Below are 16,508 nucleotides of genomic sequence, written 5' to 3' on the forward strand. Positions count from 1 at the left end.
TGCCATGGGTGGCTTCGTGAGTTCCTGGCAACATCAGCTGAATGACGTGTTAACCACTGTAAAAGCCTAATTCTCCTGTAAATACCACAGCTTGTCAGGTACAGTATCTGGAAGATGTAACAAAATAATAATAAATGGCTTGCAAGATCCTGATCACATGAAAAGCCATAATATTTTGGCATTGAATCCACTAGGACTAGAACAAGCAGTGAAAGTAGGATGTATTTATCTAAAATACTAGTAGCGCTGATTTCTGCTCTCCTCATTAGGAAGAGTATCAAGACTATGAACCTGAAGCATGAGAGTCCTTTTCTTCCTTTATATCTCCTGAAATCTACTAACTACTAAAGACGTCCCATCCTGTACAAGTGCTGAGTTCCAATGTGCCCAGTCGTAAAATTTTTTTACAGTTTTTACGGTGTATTTTGAAGTCTTCCATCAGCAATGATTGGAGTATCTGTGACTGCATCCACCTTGTTTCAGCATTTCCCTCCTGCTGAAATGAAAGCTGGTTGGCAGGGTCATTGTTGTGCTGTGGATATTGTGGCTTCAAGTTTAAAAGTTGAAAAAGAAAATATTAAATAAAAACACCTAAGTGTCTACTGCTTATTTCTAACTCTGTACATGTTTTGTTGATAGGCTGTCAGTAATTTGATATTGTTTATGATACAATTTTTATTTGTTTCCTATGACTATTCTTTCTGTGCAGAGATGACTTATTGTGAGAGCTTTATATATATATGTGTATGTATTATACATATAAAAAAAAGTAACTGAGCATGAACTATGCACCTATAAATATTAGCTGTTGAAATTTTATTGTTTTGTGATGTGTTTTATTAACTTGTGTCTGTAAATAATGGTGTTCAACTGAAGCAAATAAAATGTAACCCATTAAAAATGAACTTCTAAATTAGTGATGATTTATAACACCTTCTTTCCTCTCCAAAAGCCCTTGTTAAAGCATTCAGGCTGTGTTGCTTCCTGTGAAGGAACTGGAGGAACAAACCCAGCGAAGAGAAGCCCAGTCTATATAAAAAACAGTGAAGAAGGAGAGTATCAGGTCTGGTACCTCAGCTGGAGTAAATTGTTGACAAAATAGATTCATTTGTAGTGCTAATAAACTTTCTGTTGTAAGGAGAACCTGAGAGTGAATGAAGCCATTAATAACGGGCTGCAGCAGATTATCAGGAAATCATGAGGCCCTTTGAAGAATTACTGTTTCAAGGTTGTTAAAGTGCTGGGCTATACAGAGGAGTGATGGATTAATTGCAATCAATTTGTCTTGCATAAAGTCCCATTTAGCAAAAGTTCAATCTACTGTCTGTTTTTAGACACGGTAATTTTAGTTATTGTGTTGCCTGGAAACTTTTCCATATAGTAAAAAGATTTAAATGTGAGATATTTTTACTTCTCTCATGTTTTATTGTCTGTTATTTTGGATCAAATATTGCCTCTAACCTGAATGATACAGTGGTTTTTTGTTTAAGGTTCTCTAATCCTGAGTAGGATTTTGATCTTCCCTTACAGCTAGTCTTTCCAGTGTTCTGGGGCATGGATCTTAAAACAAGTAAATATCATTGTCTGTTTTTTTAAATGGGGAAACTTAGGCACAACCACATAATGCATGTCACTGGTATGTACGAAAAGAGACCCAAAACCCCAGAGGCTGAACTCTCCAACTTATTCTTGAACTGAGCTCCTTTCTGGCTTTCTGCCCTTCCTGGTATTAGCATGCCCAATGTGGAATAGATCTTTCCAGGTATGTAACCGTGGAAGCTGATGGTGTAGTACTGTGAGCCAAAATCACATGAACGTACTGGTTTCACGATGCTTAGAAAACCGGTGCTTCAATTTCCCGTGTCATCCCCCAGTCCCAACCCCATATTTCTAAGGAATTTCATTTATTTCAAAAGAATTGCTATCAAACTCTTTTTTCAAAGCAATTAAAAATCCTGTTGATCATTTCAAACAACTTGTGGATATTTTCATCAGTAGTTAAATTGCTTAATGGAGCCTAAAGTCCTATGCTCTTTTGCAGAAATCTTTCATGATAATCTGTAACAACCCACTAACGATTTGCAGTCTTCTTCACAGGTGGTATATCAAAAGAATCTCTTGACCTGGACATCACTACTGTTAAAATTCATCTTAATGCCTCAGTGGCAAATCTATTGATTGCGTCCATGGAAAATTAATATCAGGACAGGGCACAATGTAAGATACTGCTTTTATAATTATTAATGTAGTTTAAGGACCTTTCTGTTGCAGTAGAAGGATTCAGGAAGAAAAGCTCAGTGCTCTAGTGTGATTTTTTTTTTTTTATCCCCCTCCCAGCTTGCTAGCAGGGACTCATCCACCAAAAGCAACTGAGAGCAGTCAGATACCTGATACTTCAGGAAATAGCACTGGAAATAGCAGCCTAAGTAGAATACTTATTTCTGTTGTTCATCTTCTCTATCTTCTCTTCCGCAGCCGACAGGTCTTGATTGCTCTGTTGTTTCTCTATTAGGGAATCAAATTAAACTGTTTGGTTGCTCACATGTTGCAAACAAGTCGTGCACTTCTTAAATAAGCTGTGGGGAGCAGTATGTCATAAAAAACAGTAATAAGAATAAATTGACTCCTGAGACTTGCCCATTGTCTGAGCATGTAGGAGTTAATTATTTTCTTCTGTAGGTTAACATCAGCAAATCATTCAGAGTTTTCAGGTCATTTAAAATGTACCGTAAGAGATCAGTTAGTTCTTGTGCCTCTTGCAAACATGCCCTCAGATGGCCCCGAAAGTCCATGGGACCCCTGGTTACTATGGCAGCACAGTGTGATGCAGTGCTCTGGTAACAAGCTGCATTTTAATTAGATTCCTTAAGGGCTGTCTGACCATTCTTTCCAGGTAAACTAAATGCCATTTTGTCTTATTTCCTGCAGTGAGATGAATACTGACACGTGGATTGCAAATGTCGGAATTGTCTTGGATACTAAAGCTGAACTAAATAGATACTGCTGCATTCAGATTTTTTTAAGTGTCTGCCCTGGGTATTAAAAAATGCTTCTACTGTCATGATAACATTTGCTTAAGCAGTGCCTGCCAGAGAGGAATATACCTCAGAGCCCTCTTTTCCTTAAGAGCCTAGATTTCAACTCAAACTGAAAGCAATCTTCTGTCCTCAAATTACTTGTTAGTAATGAGTCTCACCATATCCCAGTCTTCCAGGGAAAAAACACATGCTGCTTTTTTGTTCTGTTTTGACAGCTTTGATTGGTCTTATAATGGTTTCTAATTAGACACATTGTAATAATGTTTTATTACTGTAAATCATAGTGTTAATACTTGGGTTACCTGCCTTTTGTGTAATGACTTCCAAGTCATTGTATTTGTCTGAGGGTTAAGGCAAGAAATGCCCTCCTCCCACCACCGAGACTTTCCTTCATTCCGTCAAGGCAGCTGTAGGCAAGTTAAGGTAAATTACAGTGTCCTGAACTTGAGGAAAAGTAACATGCCTGCATCTCTTCAGGAAGCACAGATTTTACTCACACCAGTATTCGTAGTGTGGGCAGTCCAGGCTCAGTGATTCTCATATGGAAGCATCTGACACGAACAGCAGGTCAATCAGCTGCGGCAAACTCGGAGTAGAGACCTCTGCCTCCAAGAGCTGGGAGACTCGAAGGTTCAGGGCCATCCATTTTATGGCTGAAATTATTGCAGGCGCACAACGGAAGACAGGTATGGAATGGCTGCCTACACGTATTCATAAAATCTTAATATACCAAGTAGAACTACTTAAATGCCTCTAAGATTTGATCCAAAGTTTCCTACTGGCTTCACATGGGTGTTTTAGGACACCCATAGCTCCAGTGTACATTTGATCTTCTCATACAAATTACGTGTGGCAGTCTGTACTGACATGATGAGTTTCCAGTGGTTTTCTGTGTGCTTTTTACTAGAAGATAACTGCTGAAACCCTTGCTTCTAGAATTTCCTAAGGCACTGGCTGTACAGTAGGTTTTTTGTCAGATAGATGGTGCGCAGTGGAGGTGATGCTCCAGGGCTCTGATCCCTAACTCGCTGAAAATAAATGGAGTCTTCTTGTTGACTTATGTGGGTGTGGATGATTGCTGGTGCCACTCTTAAGTCTGCATAGAACTCAGAGATGGCAGAGATGAGATGATCAAAGTTCCTCTGCAGAATATGTAAGAGTAGCAGAAGTAGCAGAAAAACACAGATTACCATAAAATCCCACAGCAAAGTCCTCAACAGGCTTTTTCAGCAGTGCTGTGGTCTTATACTCTGGCAAAATACCGTACTGTAAATACTGCATGGTACAGCGTGCCTCAAATGTTGGGTTTGAATGGAGTAGTTGCCCTTAGGTATTACAACCTTAGAGGTAATTACTCCTTCAGGTAATTGATATTTAATGACATATTAATGCAAACTAAATCTTTGTGTTCTGCTCTGGAATAGCTTAGGAAGTAAGTGGGAGAAGATAGATGGTTCCCTGATACTGGTTTGGGTTTTGATTTCAGTCCACACAAGGCTTCCAGTGACTTTGACTAAATTATCTGATACCTTTTGGCCCCCAGCTTGAGGCTTTCAGTATTACTGGGAAAGACACAAATAATGGTCTTCACAGGGTATCATCATTCTGCTTGCATATACACAGGTCTGAACTAACAGCATCAGTTTTCATGTAAGCAGACTTGCTCTTGAGTTACAGTAACCAAAAGCAAATGAGATCTTAGCCTTTAGTGTCTCCATGCTGCATTTTTAATGGAAAATATCATCTGTTTAAATGCAGACATAAACAACTTTTCTCAAGCCTGCCTGACATTTAATGTGTAACTCAGAAGGTTCCTCTGATCTAAAAAAGGCTGGCAGATGGAGAAACAGCAGGTGGAACCTCAGATGAGACAGCCAGGAGGTAACAAACAGGGTAGGAAACTAGGTCAGATGAGATTCCTTCCATGTTGGAAGAAATGCTTTGAAAATGCTTCCTCCAGTGGAGGCATAAAAGTGGGTTTTCAGCATTTTCTGTCAATATTTGTATCTCTGAATAGGTCAGAGTCTGTCAGCATCTGATACATCTATAGGGCATATTTCTGTGGAAAAGGTGAACGCCCGAGATTTACAAGTGTGCTTATTTCAGCTGCAGCATAGATCTCTCTACAAGAGGCCAGGGCACCCATGCATTTCTGATGATTAACTTGAGATTTAACAAGGAGAATGTTATTACGAAAAGCCAGCTGCTGGGATACCTCAACTTCTTTTCTTTTTCTCTCTACTTACCACTCTCCCATTTGTTTGTTTCTTTCCACTCATCTGCTAAATTTTCAGAGGGTTAGATCTTACCCTGTCCCCATTGCCGAGTGTCCATTTTATTGCAAAATCTTATTCCAGCCATTGCGTCTGGTACATTGTGATGAGGCTGCAAGCGCATGCCTGGAGAGCTGGGGTTTAGTCTTCGACCCTCCCTTTAAAAAGAGGAAAGACCACAGCTCATGTCCTCCTCGGGATATTCCCATCGCTACTGTATCCAAAGACATGGCAAGGTAGAGGCGCTGCCCAAAAGCAGTGAGGCAGAGAGGCATGGTGGCTATTGAAGGAAGGTAAAGGAGGAGGCTGGACAAGCAAAACGGGCATGAGAGCCTTGCTGAGAATTGGCTGGCATTCATCCTGCCTCCCTCCCCTGGGCAGTGCTTTTGGTGTCAGAGGCTAATGATAGAAAATAGCCTGTGGTTTTACAATTCTTCCAGGGACAGGCACCTCAACGAGCCGGGTAAATTCAGAACAGGGCTGCTTTGCTCTCCGTGAGGCAGAATTCCCATGCTGTTTGAGGAGACCTGGCTTTTTATGTTGAATTCCCTTTTCTATTTTTCTGCCACCTGAAGTCCTCTGTACCAAGAAAATAAAAGCAATTAACTGAGGAGTGTTCTAGATTAATCAACATAAACTATGAAAGCTGATTTTATCAGTCTCCTGCATAGAAAAGGGAATTGTGCAATGCCCATAGGACTGTTATCCTCTGTTGTTTGATCAGGAGTTTTATTCATGTGAATTTCAGTTGTAAAATTCCGTGAAGCCTTGCAAAAATAACAAAGATGGTCATCTAATGTTAGCATTTGGTAAGATAGCATCCTGCTGAATTGGTTATATTGCCCACTTCCCCAAACCAGAAGAATCTTACAAGGAGCAGCCTTAGCAAGAAGACAAGGCAGTGTTGTTGAGTAAAAGTGGACAAACGTGTTAACAGTGAAAATGTAAAGGACAATAATCTACAAATGCTACTTAATAAGGCCAAAAAGAAATGAAATCTGTTATCTCGGTCCACTAAGTGGCAACTTTCATTGGTGAAGAAAGGTGATGGCAGCTTCCACGAAACTCTTGAAACAAAACTCCTCCTATTTATTCAGCTCCATCACTCCAAAATCAAGTTCCCTCCTGGTGCAGATTTGCAGCAAGAGAGTGATTGAATAATTGGATGTTCTTAGGTGTGAAATAAATGGAAGTGAATTCAAAGCCTTCAATTTTGTTTTTCATTCTCAGTTTTATGAAAGCTCAACCAATTCAAATATGATGATAATTCCAGTCTGTAATAGTCTGTGTGAAAGGCAGTTGCTGTGCGCTAAAGGGACAGATCTCCTGTATTACCGCATTTCATGGACAGATGAGTGTTTCCTGCCATTAGGAGTTCTTCAGTGCCTGCATGTTTATAATCTAGGTTTGCTGTTGACTGTACCTGATAGAGACCTGCTATTTGGGAAATGCTTGAAGAAAGGAGATTTTTTTCAAATTTCATATACATTTTACAATATGTTTGAAACATGATTTTACACATCCTTATGATGATACCATCCTGGATCACGTTGGACACATAAAAGTATACGTATATATGTATTTTTTAATGGGTACTCTGTGTGTGTGCACCCATATGGGTAAGTATGTATGGGCATTACTGTTAAGCACTATAAAGTGCTACTATTTTAATAATGGTCTTTGCTGGGGGGAGGGATTATCCCAAATTCAAGGAATGCATTTTTAAGGCATTTAATGTAAGTATTAGGTAACATATTTGAAAGCTTCCAAATTCTAGCCTCACAACTAACATAACAGGCCAAATCTGTATTAGCAAAGTTTTGCAGGTGTAACCACATAACTCAACAAATCCAGATGTGGCTTATCTTAGCAGTGTTACCGACATTGTTTGGTCCCTTACAGTGAAATATGCTATCTTAATAAAGATGCACTGTTGCTGCTATACTGGACTAGGTGTTCTTGATGATACAGCTACATCAGAGGAGAATCACATTTATTCTCACCGGTGCTGTGTTTAGTGCTCTTTCAGGGGCTGAAGCGCTTGTCATGGTGCCAGTTCCACTTGACTGAGCGTGATAATAAAAGCATCCTACCCAGAAACCCTGGCATTGCCTAGTTACACAATGGATTTCTTGGCAAGCCTTTATTAGGTGGGATTGGCCTTCTGCTCCTAGGAACAGCGTGGTTTTTCTGAACCCCTGACTGCCAGTGGGACGTCGGCTCCGATGCGACCATGAACAAGCTCTTCGTGTAAACTATCATGTTAAATCAGAGTAGTCTCTCTCTCTCGCATGAAGATGTAAGTTATGCTGCTTAAATAAAAGGAATTATCCTGAGCTTGAATATACAGCCAAATAGATGAGTGTTAGCAGAGCAGCTCTGACCCAGAGCAGCTTGATGGCAAGGCAGCTCTAGGAGGATGTTAGCTGGCTAATGCAAGTCAGTCTAGAAGAAATGAAAGCAAAAGCGCACACTCCCTCAGGAGGGTGGGTAGATCTGAAAGAAGAAAATTGGTGGTGAGAGGAGTGCACTTTGGGGAAAACCAGCATTTAACATGTTGATAAATTGCCCATCTGTTTTCTCTCTTTAATCACTTTGTCTTGTCTTACATGTTACAAGGTTGCTGGAGAAAAGCATTGCCTATTCCGTGACTGTTCACTCCCTAGTACAACGGACCCCAGATATTACTGAAACGTAAGTGAAGTGTGAGGATAATACTGTTAAACTGGAGGTTCAGAAGTCAAGTATGTTGCCTCTGGAGACCCTTTTGAAATCCACAGGAGAACGGTACAGGTGGTGTTGGAGCAGAGTTCAGTTCTCAGCCCCTGCGGGCTACTTCAACTCTTCGTAAACTGTTGCCTGAGTTCCTGCCAGCCTTCTCATTACACAAAACACAGGTGCTGCCATGGAAAATAAAGTTTGAATTTACTCAAGCAAATAATTTTGGCATTGTTTAAAATGATGTACCTGTGCCTGCCCAGCTCCCACTGCTGAGTGTCTGAACCAGCTCTACCTCCACCTGGCTGACAGGGATGTAATTTTCAGAGAAGATGCTGACTTAAAAGTGAGATTTATCTCATCACGGAAACTGGGAAGGAAAGGAAGAAGAGCGTGTGGCTGCACTTTTGCAAAAAGCAGATGCTTTCTAGAGGTTAAGTGGGAAGTATTGCTTTGCTGTTTCTTCAGTACCTGCAGAAGCAGTGCACTCAATGTAGGGCTGTGCCTTCTGGTCTTGCGTCTGTGATGGGCATGAAGGGTTGCCATTAGACAATTAAATCCATGGGCAAGTGCAGATTTTACAACGCTGTAGCACAGCAAGGGCATCCCTTGGTAATATAAGCTACAGAGGCAGGCTTTAATTCAAATTCTGCTAATTGCTTATGGTGTTGTGGTAGGAAAGTCATCCCAGCTGAATTTATGGCCCCAACTGTAAAACAGAAATAGCTGTACTTGTAAAGTGCTCACAGATCTCAGAGGTGTTATTACAGCTAATTCGGAAGCTAATCTGATGCCCTTGACTAATGTGGACGTAATATGACAGAAGAAGATAAAGAACTGGAAATTAATTTGTAGCTGGTTGCCACAGTCTGGCGTTTCTTTTCCTCTGCCTTCTCCTGTCACACGTTTTTATGTCTCTTACCAGGGCTGAATGGCTATCTTGACTTTACGAAACACAGCACAAGATCATGACAACTGAGCTGGAAAGCGTAAAAGAAAGAGGTTGCAGGCTCTCCTGTGTCATGCAGGTATTACTGCTGAAGTGTCCAAGCCATACTGTTTATAGAAGGCTGACTTTTAAAATAAGGAAACATTACTAAAAGAGGTTTTTTAATATCCCAGTTATGATTCTACTGGTGGAAAAGACCAACAGCAGGTCTTTTCCTCCAACTTTTTAATTTAAGCTGAAAGCAAAGAATGGGTTCAGTTAGATGTAAAATGCAAACAAATCTCTAGTTGTCTTATTAAATAAACTGAAACATGAAGGTTCACATGGATATCATTAATTTGCACAACATCAGTTTGCAGCTGAAGTACCTGAAGATTAATGTGTGTCCATCTTCCCTGGCCTGGGGTGATGCCCCAGCCACATGCTGACCCCAAGACCCAGATCCCTACTGCAATGACGCCTGGGCTGGAGGAGAGCTGTGACTTGCTCTGATCAGCTCTACGCTTGTTCATTGGGGCAGCAAGACTCTAGTTTGAGCTCTGGTACTGTTGTGCCCAAGTGTTAAGAATTGGAGCACATCCTTCCTAGTCATTTTTTTACCTCTGGGATCTGGAAAGAATTTCACTCACAAACAAGAATAGTTCTGACACTGTTCCCAAAACACTCTTGCCAAAGAATAGTCTCTTTTCTCTTTTAACTTTTGTCCTTGTCTTTCTGCTGATCTTATAGTGTTCAGTTACAAAGCCAAGGATGTGTTGACTGTCAGGTCATAACCTTGCACATCCCTAATTCCCAGTGGAATCTCTTTAGAGACATGACGTACAAAAAGTGCAGGGTCAGGACAATTGGACATGTGCTGATGTAAAAAAAAAAAATCTCCTTTTGTTTTTCTCTTCCATTTACGTTATTTCCAAACTAAATGGTTATTAACATGTTCATTTTTGTGGGTACATTACTAGATAATAAGTAGGTAGCTTGGCCATCTGAAGGGAAATAGAGCAACAGAGCTAGAGAATGGAAACCAGCATTGTGGTGGCTTCTCCATAATTATCTTTCTGTATCAGTGATTCTAGCTACATCTCACAGTGTAGTGAGTTTGGGTTTGCAGAGCCATACAGGGAACCTTAGAATAAGTGGTCCAGGTGAGAACAGGCACTGGAGAAGCAAAATCCATTTTTAACTATAGGGACAATTAAAAGTCAGGCGGATTTCAGAGTCCAGATTTAATTAATCTGCTCATTGCAATCCAAGTAGTTTATTTTCATGGTTGTCAATCTGATTTCCTTCTCCAGAAAGGAGACTGGTGTCACTTTGCTGTTGCTTTTGAATCCCACTTTGCACAGTACATTGCTATTAAAAAATCCTAAAAGAAGCCATTTCCTCCTCCTGCCACTGAGAGCATCTGGGCTTCAGATTTCTGCCTCTCTCTTTGCTGATGCATATCAGGTTTTCTGTCTCCAAAAGTAACTTGCTACAATTTTTGTGGGTGTGCAAGACTTTACCTATCACTTGAGAAAAGCTTGCTGAAGTGCAGAGAGACCTACCACTTTCCTGTTGGCATTCACCCAGGTTCACACAGTGGTGTACTTCCACTGCCATTTTTAATGGTATTGTTTGTAAGAAAATCAGTATTTGTGACTGTCATTGGCCAGCTCGCTGGTGTCATTTCTGTGTTTTCTGATGAGATTCTAAATTGTCCGGACAGGTCTGCAGCCTGTTTCAGATCTCACTTTCACAGTAGTTACATATCCATGAAACCCCAGGCGCTTCAGTTATTATTCATTGTCTGCGTTAGGAGAGCATCCTCAGGCCCTAGACACAATTGGGCCAGGAGCTTTAAAATAATCAGGCTGAAGAAACAAACCTGACGAAGAATGTAAATGGATTAGCTGCTATTTACAAAGCTGAAAGGGAAATGAGGTTTTGGTGACTTTTTAGAACATCTGGCATATCCCCAGTGCCATGCAAATAAACAACAACATTGCAAGGAAGGGCTGTGAAATACTTTCCTTTTAAATGCCACGAGTCCCCCATTTGCCACAAATTACATACGCTTGGGGGTGAGGGAGATGATTGTTTTTGAGCATCAACCGGGAAAAAACCTAGACTGTAGACTGACCTACTGGGGATCGAGTACTGACCCTCCGATGCAATGTTCTTGCGTTTTCTAATGAAAGAGTAGGTAAACTGTAGAGTACTGTTGGTGACTGAGCATCAAGTAGCAGCATAAGCCAGCACTCAGCATGCTCCTCGCTTTGTTAGGATGTCACCGCAAGGTCGGGGCCAAGTGTTTCCCCTCCTAGGCTGTGCAGTCACACCTTACCTCTTGAACACAGGAACAAGAGTGCTCTGTCGTGTATCTCTGCTTCTCTGCTGAAGTGGTGCTGTTGGAAAACATAGTCTCAACCCCGTGCCGCAGACACCAAGCAGAGATGCGAGGCGGAGGGTCCCCGCTGGCGTGGGGGGCCTCGTGTGAGGACCAGTAATCTCATCCCCTGTTAGCGCAAGCCTTTCTACACCCGGGGTATGAGCGCTAACTATCAGCTGTGTTTAATTATAAACTACCCGGATAATCAGACTGGCTTTAAAGACTTGCCTGTTGCTTTTGATAGTTAATGAGAAGTTTGTCTCTATAGTGGCTTAAGAATAGGGCAGAAAACTCTGCACTAATACCAGGCTATCACTATTAGCTCTCTGTGAGTGAAGTACTGAAAATTAGTGTGGCTCTACTGGTCCCAGATAAACAACAGGTCAACCCTTGAAAATGAAAGAGCTGGGGAAATACTGCATTTTACAATACAGTTTAAGTTTATAAAGCTGGAAGGTTTCAAAACAAAAAGAAAATCCACACTTGTATTTCCAAAACCATTTTGCAACTTAGGTTTTTTTCAGCTAAATGAGATTTTGCCAAAATTCACTCTATCCCATGAAGGATTTAAATTTGGATGGAATTTTGTAAGATTTTTCATATGACTTCTAGCACCACATACTCTAGTAAGATCTTTCCAGTATTTCTACCTTGCAGTAAGAAACTGTCTTAAAACTGTCTGTGTTACTAGCTGGATAGAAATATCCTAGGCCTATCCTCCCCCCACAGCAAATTCTGGTCTGTAGATTTACCATTGCTATTATTTTAGGTGAATGACCCCCTCAACTTCTGAGACTAACCTTGTTGCGGGGTATCTTGAAAACCATCATCACCTTTCAGGGCCATGTCTGAATATACTTTAAAAACCCTACCAGGAATGTTATTCATATGTCATCACTTACATACTGTTTTTGAACAGGTTCTTAAAAAGGACTTAAAGAAAACCACCTCTCAGCTGATTTGTAGCATCAATATGCCTGTTTTTTCTTTTCTTAAACACTATTTGCCATTCAGGCCATCAGACAAGCAGCTGAGGAGCAGACAATCTGTTTAGATTTCAGATTTTTTGAACAAATGATTCACCAAATGATAGCGTACTGTTTCTATTTCAGTTAATCTAGTGACAAAATGGTATAAAATTAATTCCAAGTCAGGCTCTCAGTGCAGGCAAGGCAGCACGTCTGAATCGCAGTGCCTGCTCATACCTGCCTCACCTCTGCTTCTCCTGCTCCCCATTTTCTCCTTTCTTTGCCACGTGTGTGTATGCAGCCTGAAGTGTCCTGCATAGCTGACGAGCTTCATGAAGCCTGGGGAGTTTCCCGGTCAAGGCTTTAGGTCATTTGCTGCTGAACACACAGAAATACAAATATTGGCGCTACAGACAGGTACAACCTTTTGTCCGAGTAAGTTTCCAGGAAGTCAGAGTTCCTGTGCTACCACCTAAAATGCTTCACCTGTGTATTTAAATAGCAGCTTTTTGTGGATACTTTTAAAAATCTGACCTCATAAATTTCTAGCTCTAGAGATGTCTGGACACAAGCCACTGTGATGGAGATGACTAGTAAGATTTTCTTGGTTTGCCCTTTTATTTGGGAGGATGTTCTTGTCTTTGCAGCCTGCCCAGTACTTATGGGCAGTCACACCACAGAAACTCTTCTTGATTTTTGAATTATTATTGTTTAGAAGTCAGGATCCTTTTGTCGCTTGTAGTCTGTAACTCAGATGGAAAACAACATCTGCTACAATGAAAGAAAACAGTGTTTAAGCAGCATTAAAAACACTCATTTAACTCTGTACCAAATATAGCTCATTTCATATTAGTGAATTCATATTTCTTGCATCAGCTTTTGACTTTCAGAGAGCCTCTTCCACGTCACACTCACATTGGACTACCTCAACGCTCATTTTAAAGGAGACACAGGGTGTGGGGCTGATTTTGGGTTTGAATCTGAGTTCTTAATTTCTTCTTTCAGCAAGGAGAAAACCCAGTGGCAAGTCCCCAGGGAAAGGCGGGGGGGGGGAAGCCAGTTCTTCCTCCTCCAATCTCAGGAAAAATTAGTGTAGAAATGCCCAGCAAGGCAATTCTTCCAGTCTGTCCTTTTCACATGAGAAGCCTCCTTTCTTTTTTCATCTCCATTCACGTGCTCCCGCTTTCTCTTCTTACCCGCCCTGGCGCAAAAGGCAATCTCAGGTGTTTGGGGAAATGCCAGCATTCACTGATACTTCGCAGCATCCAGCTGTGGCTTCTAGGAAATGACTTTTAGATTTTGCACTGACTGCCCGAAGGCTGGGACAAAGGACACATGCAGAGGGGATGGTAGTGAAGCTGAGCAAACAGAACAGAAATGCAGAAGAGAGGTGTAATGTGAAGGAGGGGAGAGCAGAGACAGAGGGATAGTCTGCTGCTTCTTCTGTCCTTAGTTGTTGGTAGGCCTGCTCTGTGTGCTTGAAAATCTGGACCTTCTATCTCAGAAAGACTATGGTCGCTACCATATTTAGACAGAGAAAAACAAGTGGCTGCTCGATGGCAATAACATTAACAAAACCAGGCTGGACTCAAGCTGATGACTCAGTGTAAGATAGCATACTGTAATTATGCCATGCCGTTCATTTCTAATCCACCTGCTGCTGCTTGTTGTTTATTTGTTTAATATTTCTTCACTTGTACATTGCACCACCCTTCTCCATCCTTTGCCAAAATTATATTGCTAATGCTTAATTGCATGTGGCACTCCTGGAGTGCGGTGCTCAGCGCTGGGTTATTTTGTGCAGTGCTGTAGTGAAACAGCAAGTGAGAAAATTCAAGCCTAGAAAAGCAGTAATTTATTACAGTAGAAATGAGCGCTGAATGAGTCACACTGCTGACAGATTCTGACATGGAACCAATCTATTAGAGGTTTGCCTGTCTGCAAGTTTTTTCTCCCTCTCTGCTCCAGATGTGCTCTTCTTAAAGGCTGCACAGACAAATATTTCCTCGCTTGGAACTTTCTGTGTGTTCTTATCTACAAAAGCTTTTGAAAAAAGACCCTAAACCTGAAAATTGGTAAATGTGAGAAGATGTAGCAGGGCTTTTCTTCTGTCTTGTGATGCTTTGATATTATTAGTAGAGGATGAATGTTAACAGCAGGTATTTTAGGGTTGTAAAATATAGCCTGGAGGCTGATAACTACCTGGTCTGTGAAAAGATATTTATGCTAGCCAAGTTTTTCCAAAAAAGAGATCTGTGTCATCATCTGTTTCCTTGGACTTTAGGGCATTTGCTCAGTGCCAAGATATGAAAACTTATAGTAAGGCAGCACTTTAAGGTGCACCTTTATTCCCAGCTGCATACTATAAATACTAGGTCAAGCATCCTTTACCTCCTAATGGTAAGCAGTCCTCCTAAAGAGTAGGCTATTGAAGCCTGCTGGTAATTTCCTCAGGACTGAAGGCTGTGTGATTTGGGACTGCGTGAGTTAGAAGTCCTGTTTATCTTCCTGTCCACAGAATAGTCTTCTGTCTTGAGACAGAGCTGTGCAAAGGGGCAAAAGGCAGGAACCCTCTTGTAGAAACTGCAGCTAAGTGCTGCCTTCTCCATAGATGAACGATAGGTATCTTACACAATTAGTTAGTCTTCTAAATTCAGAGTACAACTATATTTTACACTGTAGGCTGGGGGTGGGCCTGAAGAATGAGACTGAACTTAATTAGTAATCCTTATGTACAAACTGTTTCTGAACCTCAGCAGGAGTTGCTAAGAAAGCAGTATGAAATAATATTTGAGTATTGACAGTGACAAGGACTGCATAATACTTCAATTTCTGATGCTTCCTCAGCCCTGAGTTGTTCCTTAAAGAAAAGGAAAAGCAGCACAAGAAAATGGTATATATTCAATTCTGTGCCTATAGATGCAAACACAATATCAAGAGATTTGATCAAAACCTTCCCAGAGAGGAAGAATGAGTTCTGTTTAAATTTAGTGTTCATCTCCTAGCTTTAGTAGTTTGGCTGGGGGAGATAGGCTTGTTGTCTCTGCTGATGCCATCAGAGAAACTCTTTGTAAAGGCTGAGGTGTCTCAAACAGATAAACTGTTTTATAGGTGTCCTTAACAGAGAGAAACAGCTTTTGTTGTATTCTGCATCAACTTTAAGTTGTTTTGAGTATGTATGTTAACCTGAGCTGCATTGCTAAATTCATAAAAAGTGCTTCTTTAAGAGTCTGAAGAATCCCAAGAGATCATTTTGGGGTTTGGTGGGGTTTTTATTTTCATTTTAATCTCCTTTGCAAACAATTCAGTTAAAATGTGAAAAAAATGTGAAAATTTTTAAAAATGTCAGCCAGCCTGCCCTAGTTAGCATCCAAAAACTTAAATTTTAGGTTAATGTCTTGCAGACTTTAATTAAAAATAATAAATAGGATGAAGTACTTCTGAACTGTGCACCAGAATCATAGGAATTCATGTTTCTCAGAGGAAAAATGCAGTATATTTTTTCCCCAAGTGAGGGAACAGTGTAGGGCCGGTGGTGGGGGCAGGTGGGACCTCCAGGGACTTGCTCGTCAGTTATATCATGGAGAGAACAAGGAAAGGGGCAAAGATGAAGCGTGGTAAAGATCCTACAGAAAGTAGGTTCGGGGCATTTCATTTCAGTGACACGAAGAGTTACAGAAATGAGCACAACAGAAAAGGCCAAGGGCACGACAGAGGCTCCGAGAGCTCTTTCAGCAGAAACGTGACCGAAGGGAATCCGTGGCTGGAAGAAAGGAGGGAAGGCGGCTCCAGACGTCTGCTGTGCTCAGAGAAGATGGGGAGGTAAAGAAGCAGCGGCAAGGGTGGGCCCTGCCATGAAGTCATAGGCAACGCGGGGACAGAGCTGAAATGCTTAGTTGTAAAGCTCCGCCTTCCGAAAGTGCTCAGCCTGCTAATTAGAAAGGGATATTTGAGACTTACCACTTCCACAGAGCTGTTAATGGACTGTTGGGTTGGGTTGTTTTGTTGGGTTGTTTTTTAAAAACTTATTCCAAGAAGATGTGTCTGGTTGCCAGCCTCACCTTACTGTCTCGAGAGGGAGTTATTTAAGGCAGCGCTTACTCTGGCAGACACAGCTGGTAGTTCAGACAGGGCTTGCAGGGAAGGAAACTGTTGGCTTAAACTGTTTTATCAGCAAAGGCTTTGCTTCCCACC

General features: G+C 41.2%; 1 protein-coding gene and 1 long non-coding RNA gene across 2 annotated transcripts in view; both read left to right on the forward strand.

Moving 5' to 3' along the window:
• Positions 1-905, forward strand: part of SNCA (synuclein alpha) — a 72,158-nt gene extending 71,253 nt beyond the window's left edge. The window contains exon 6 of the mRNA XM_052776442.1: positions 270-905. Coding sequence (XP_052632402.1) covers positions 270-302 — 33 coding nt within the window. The 3' untranslated portion in view covers positions 303-905. The remainder of the gene's footprint in view (positions 1-269) is intronic.
• A 6,402-nt stretch (positions 906-7,307) lies between these two features.
• On the forward strand, positions 7,308-9,057 carry LOC128152492 (uncharacterized). Its single transcript, XR_008238674.1, has 2 exons — positions 7,308-8,005; positions 8,955-9,057. It is a non-coding gene; the product is annotated as an uncharacterized LOC128152492 (long non-coding RNA).
• The last annotated feature ends 7,451 nt before the right edge of the window (positions 9,058-16,508 follow it).

The sequence above is a fragment of the Harpia harpyja genome, chromosome 2 (genome assembly GCF_026419915.1).
Source record: "Harpia harpyja isolate bHarHar1 chromosome 2, bHarHar1 primary haplotype, whole genome shotgun sequence".
NCBI classification, from domain to species: domain Eukaryota; kingdom Metazoa; phylum Chordata; class Aves; order Accipitriformes; family Accipitridae; genus Harpia; species Harpia harpyja.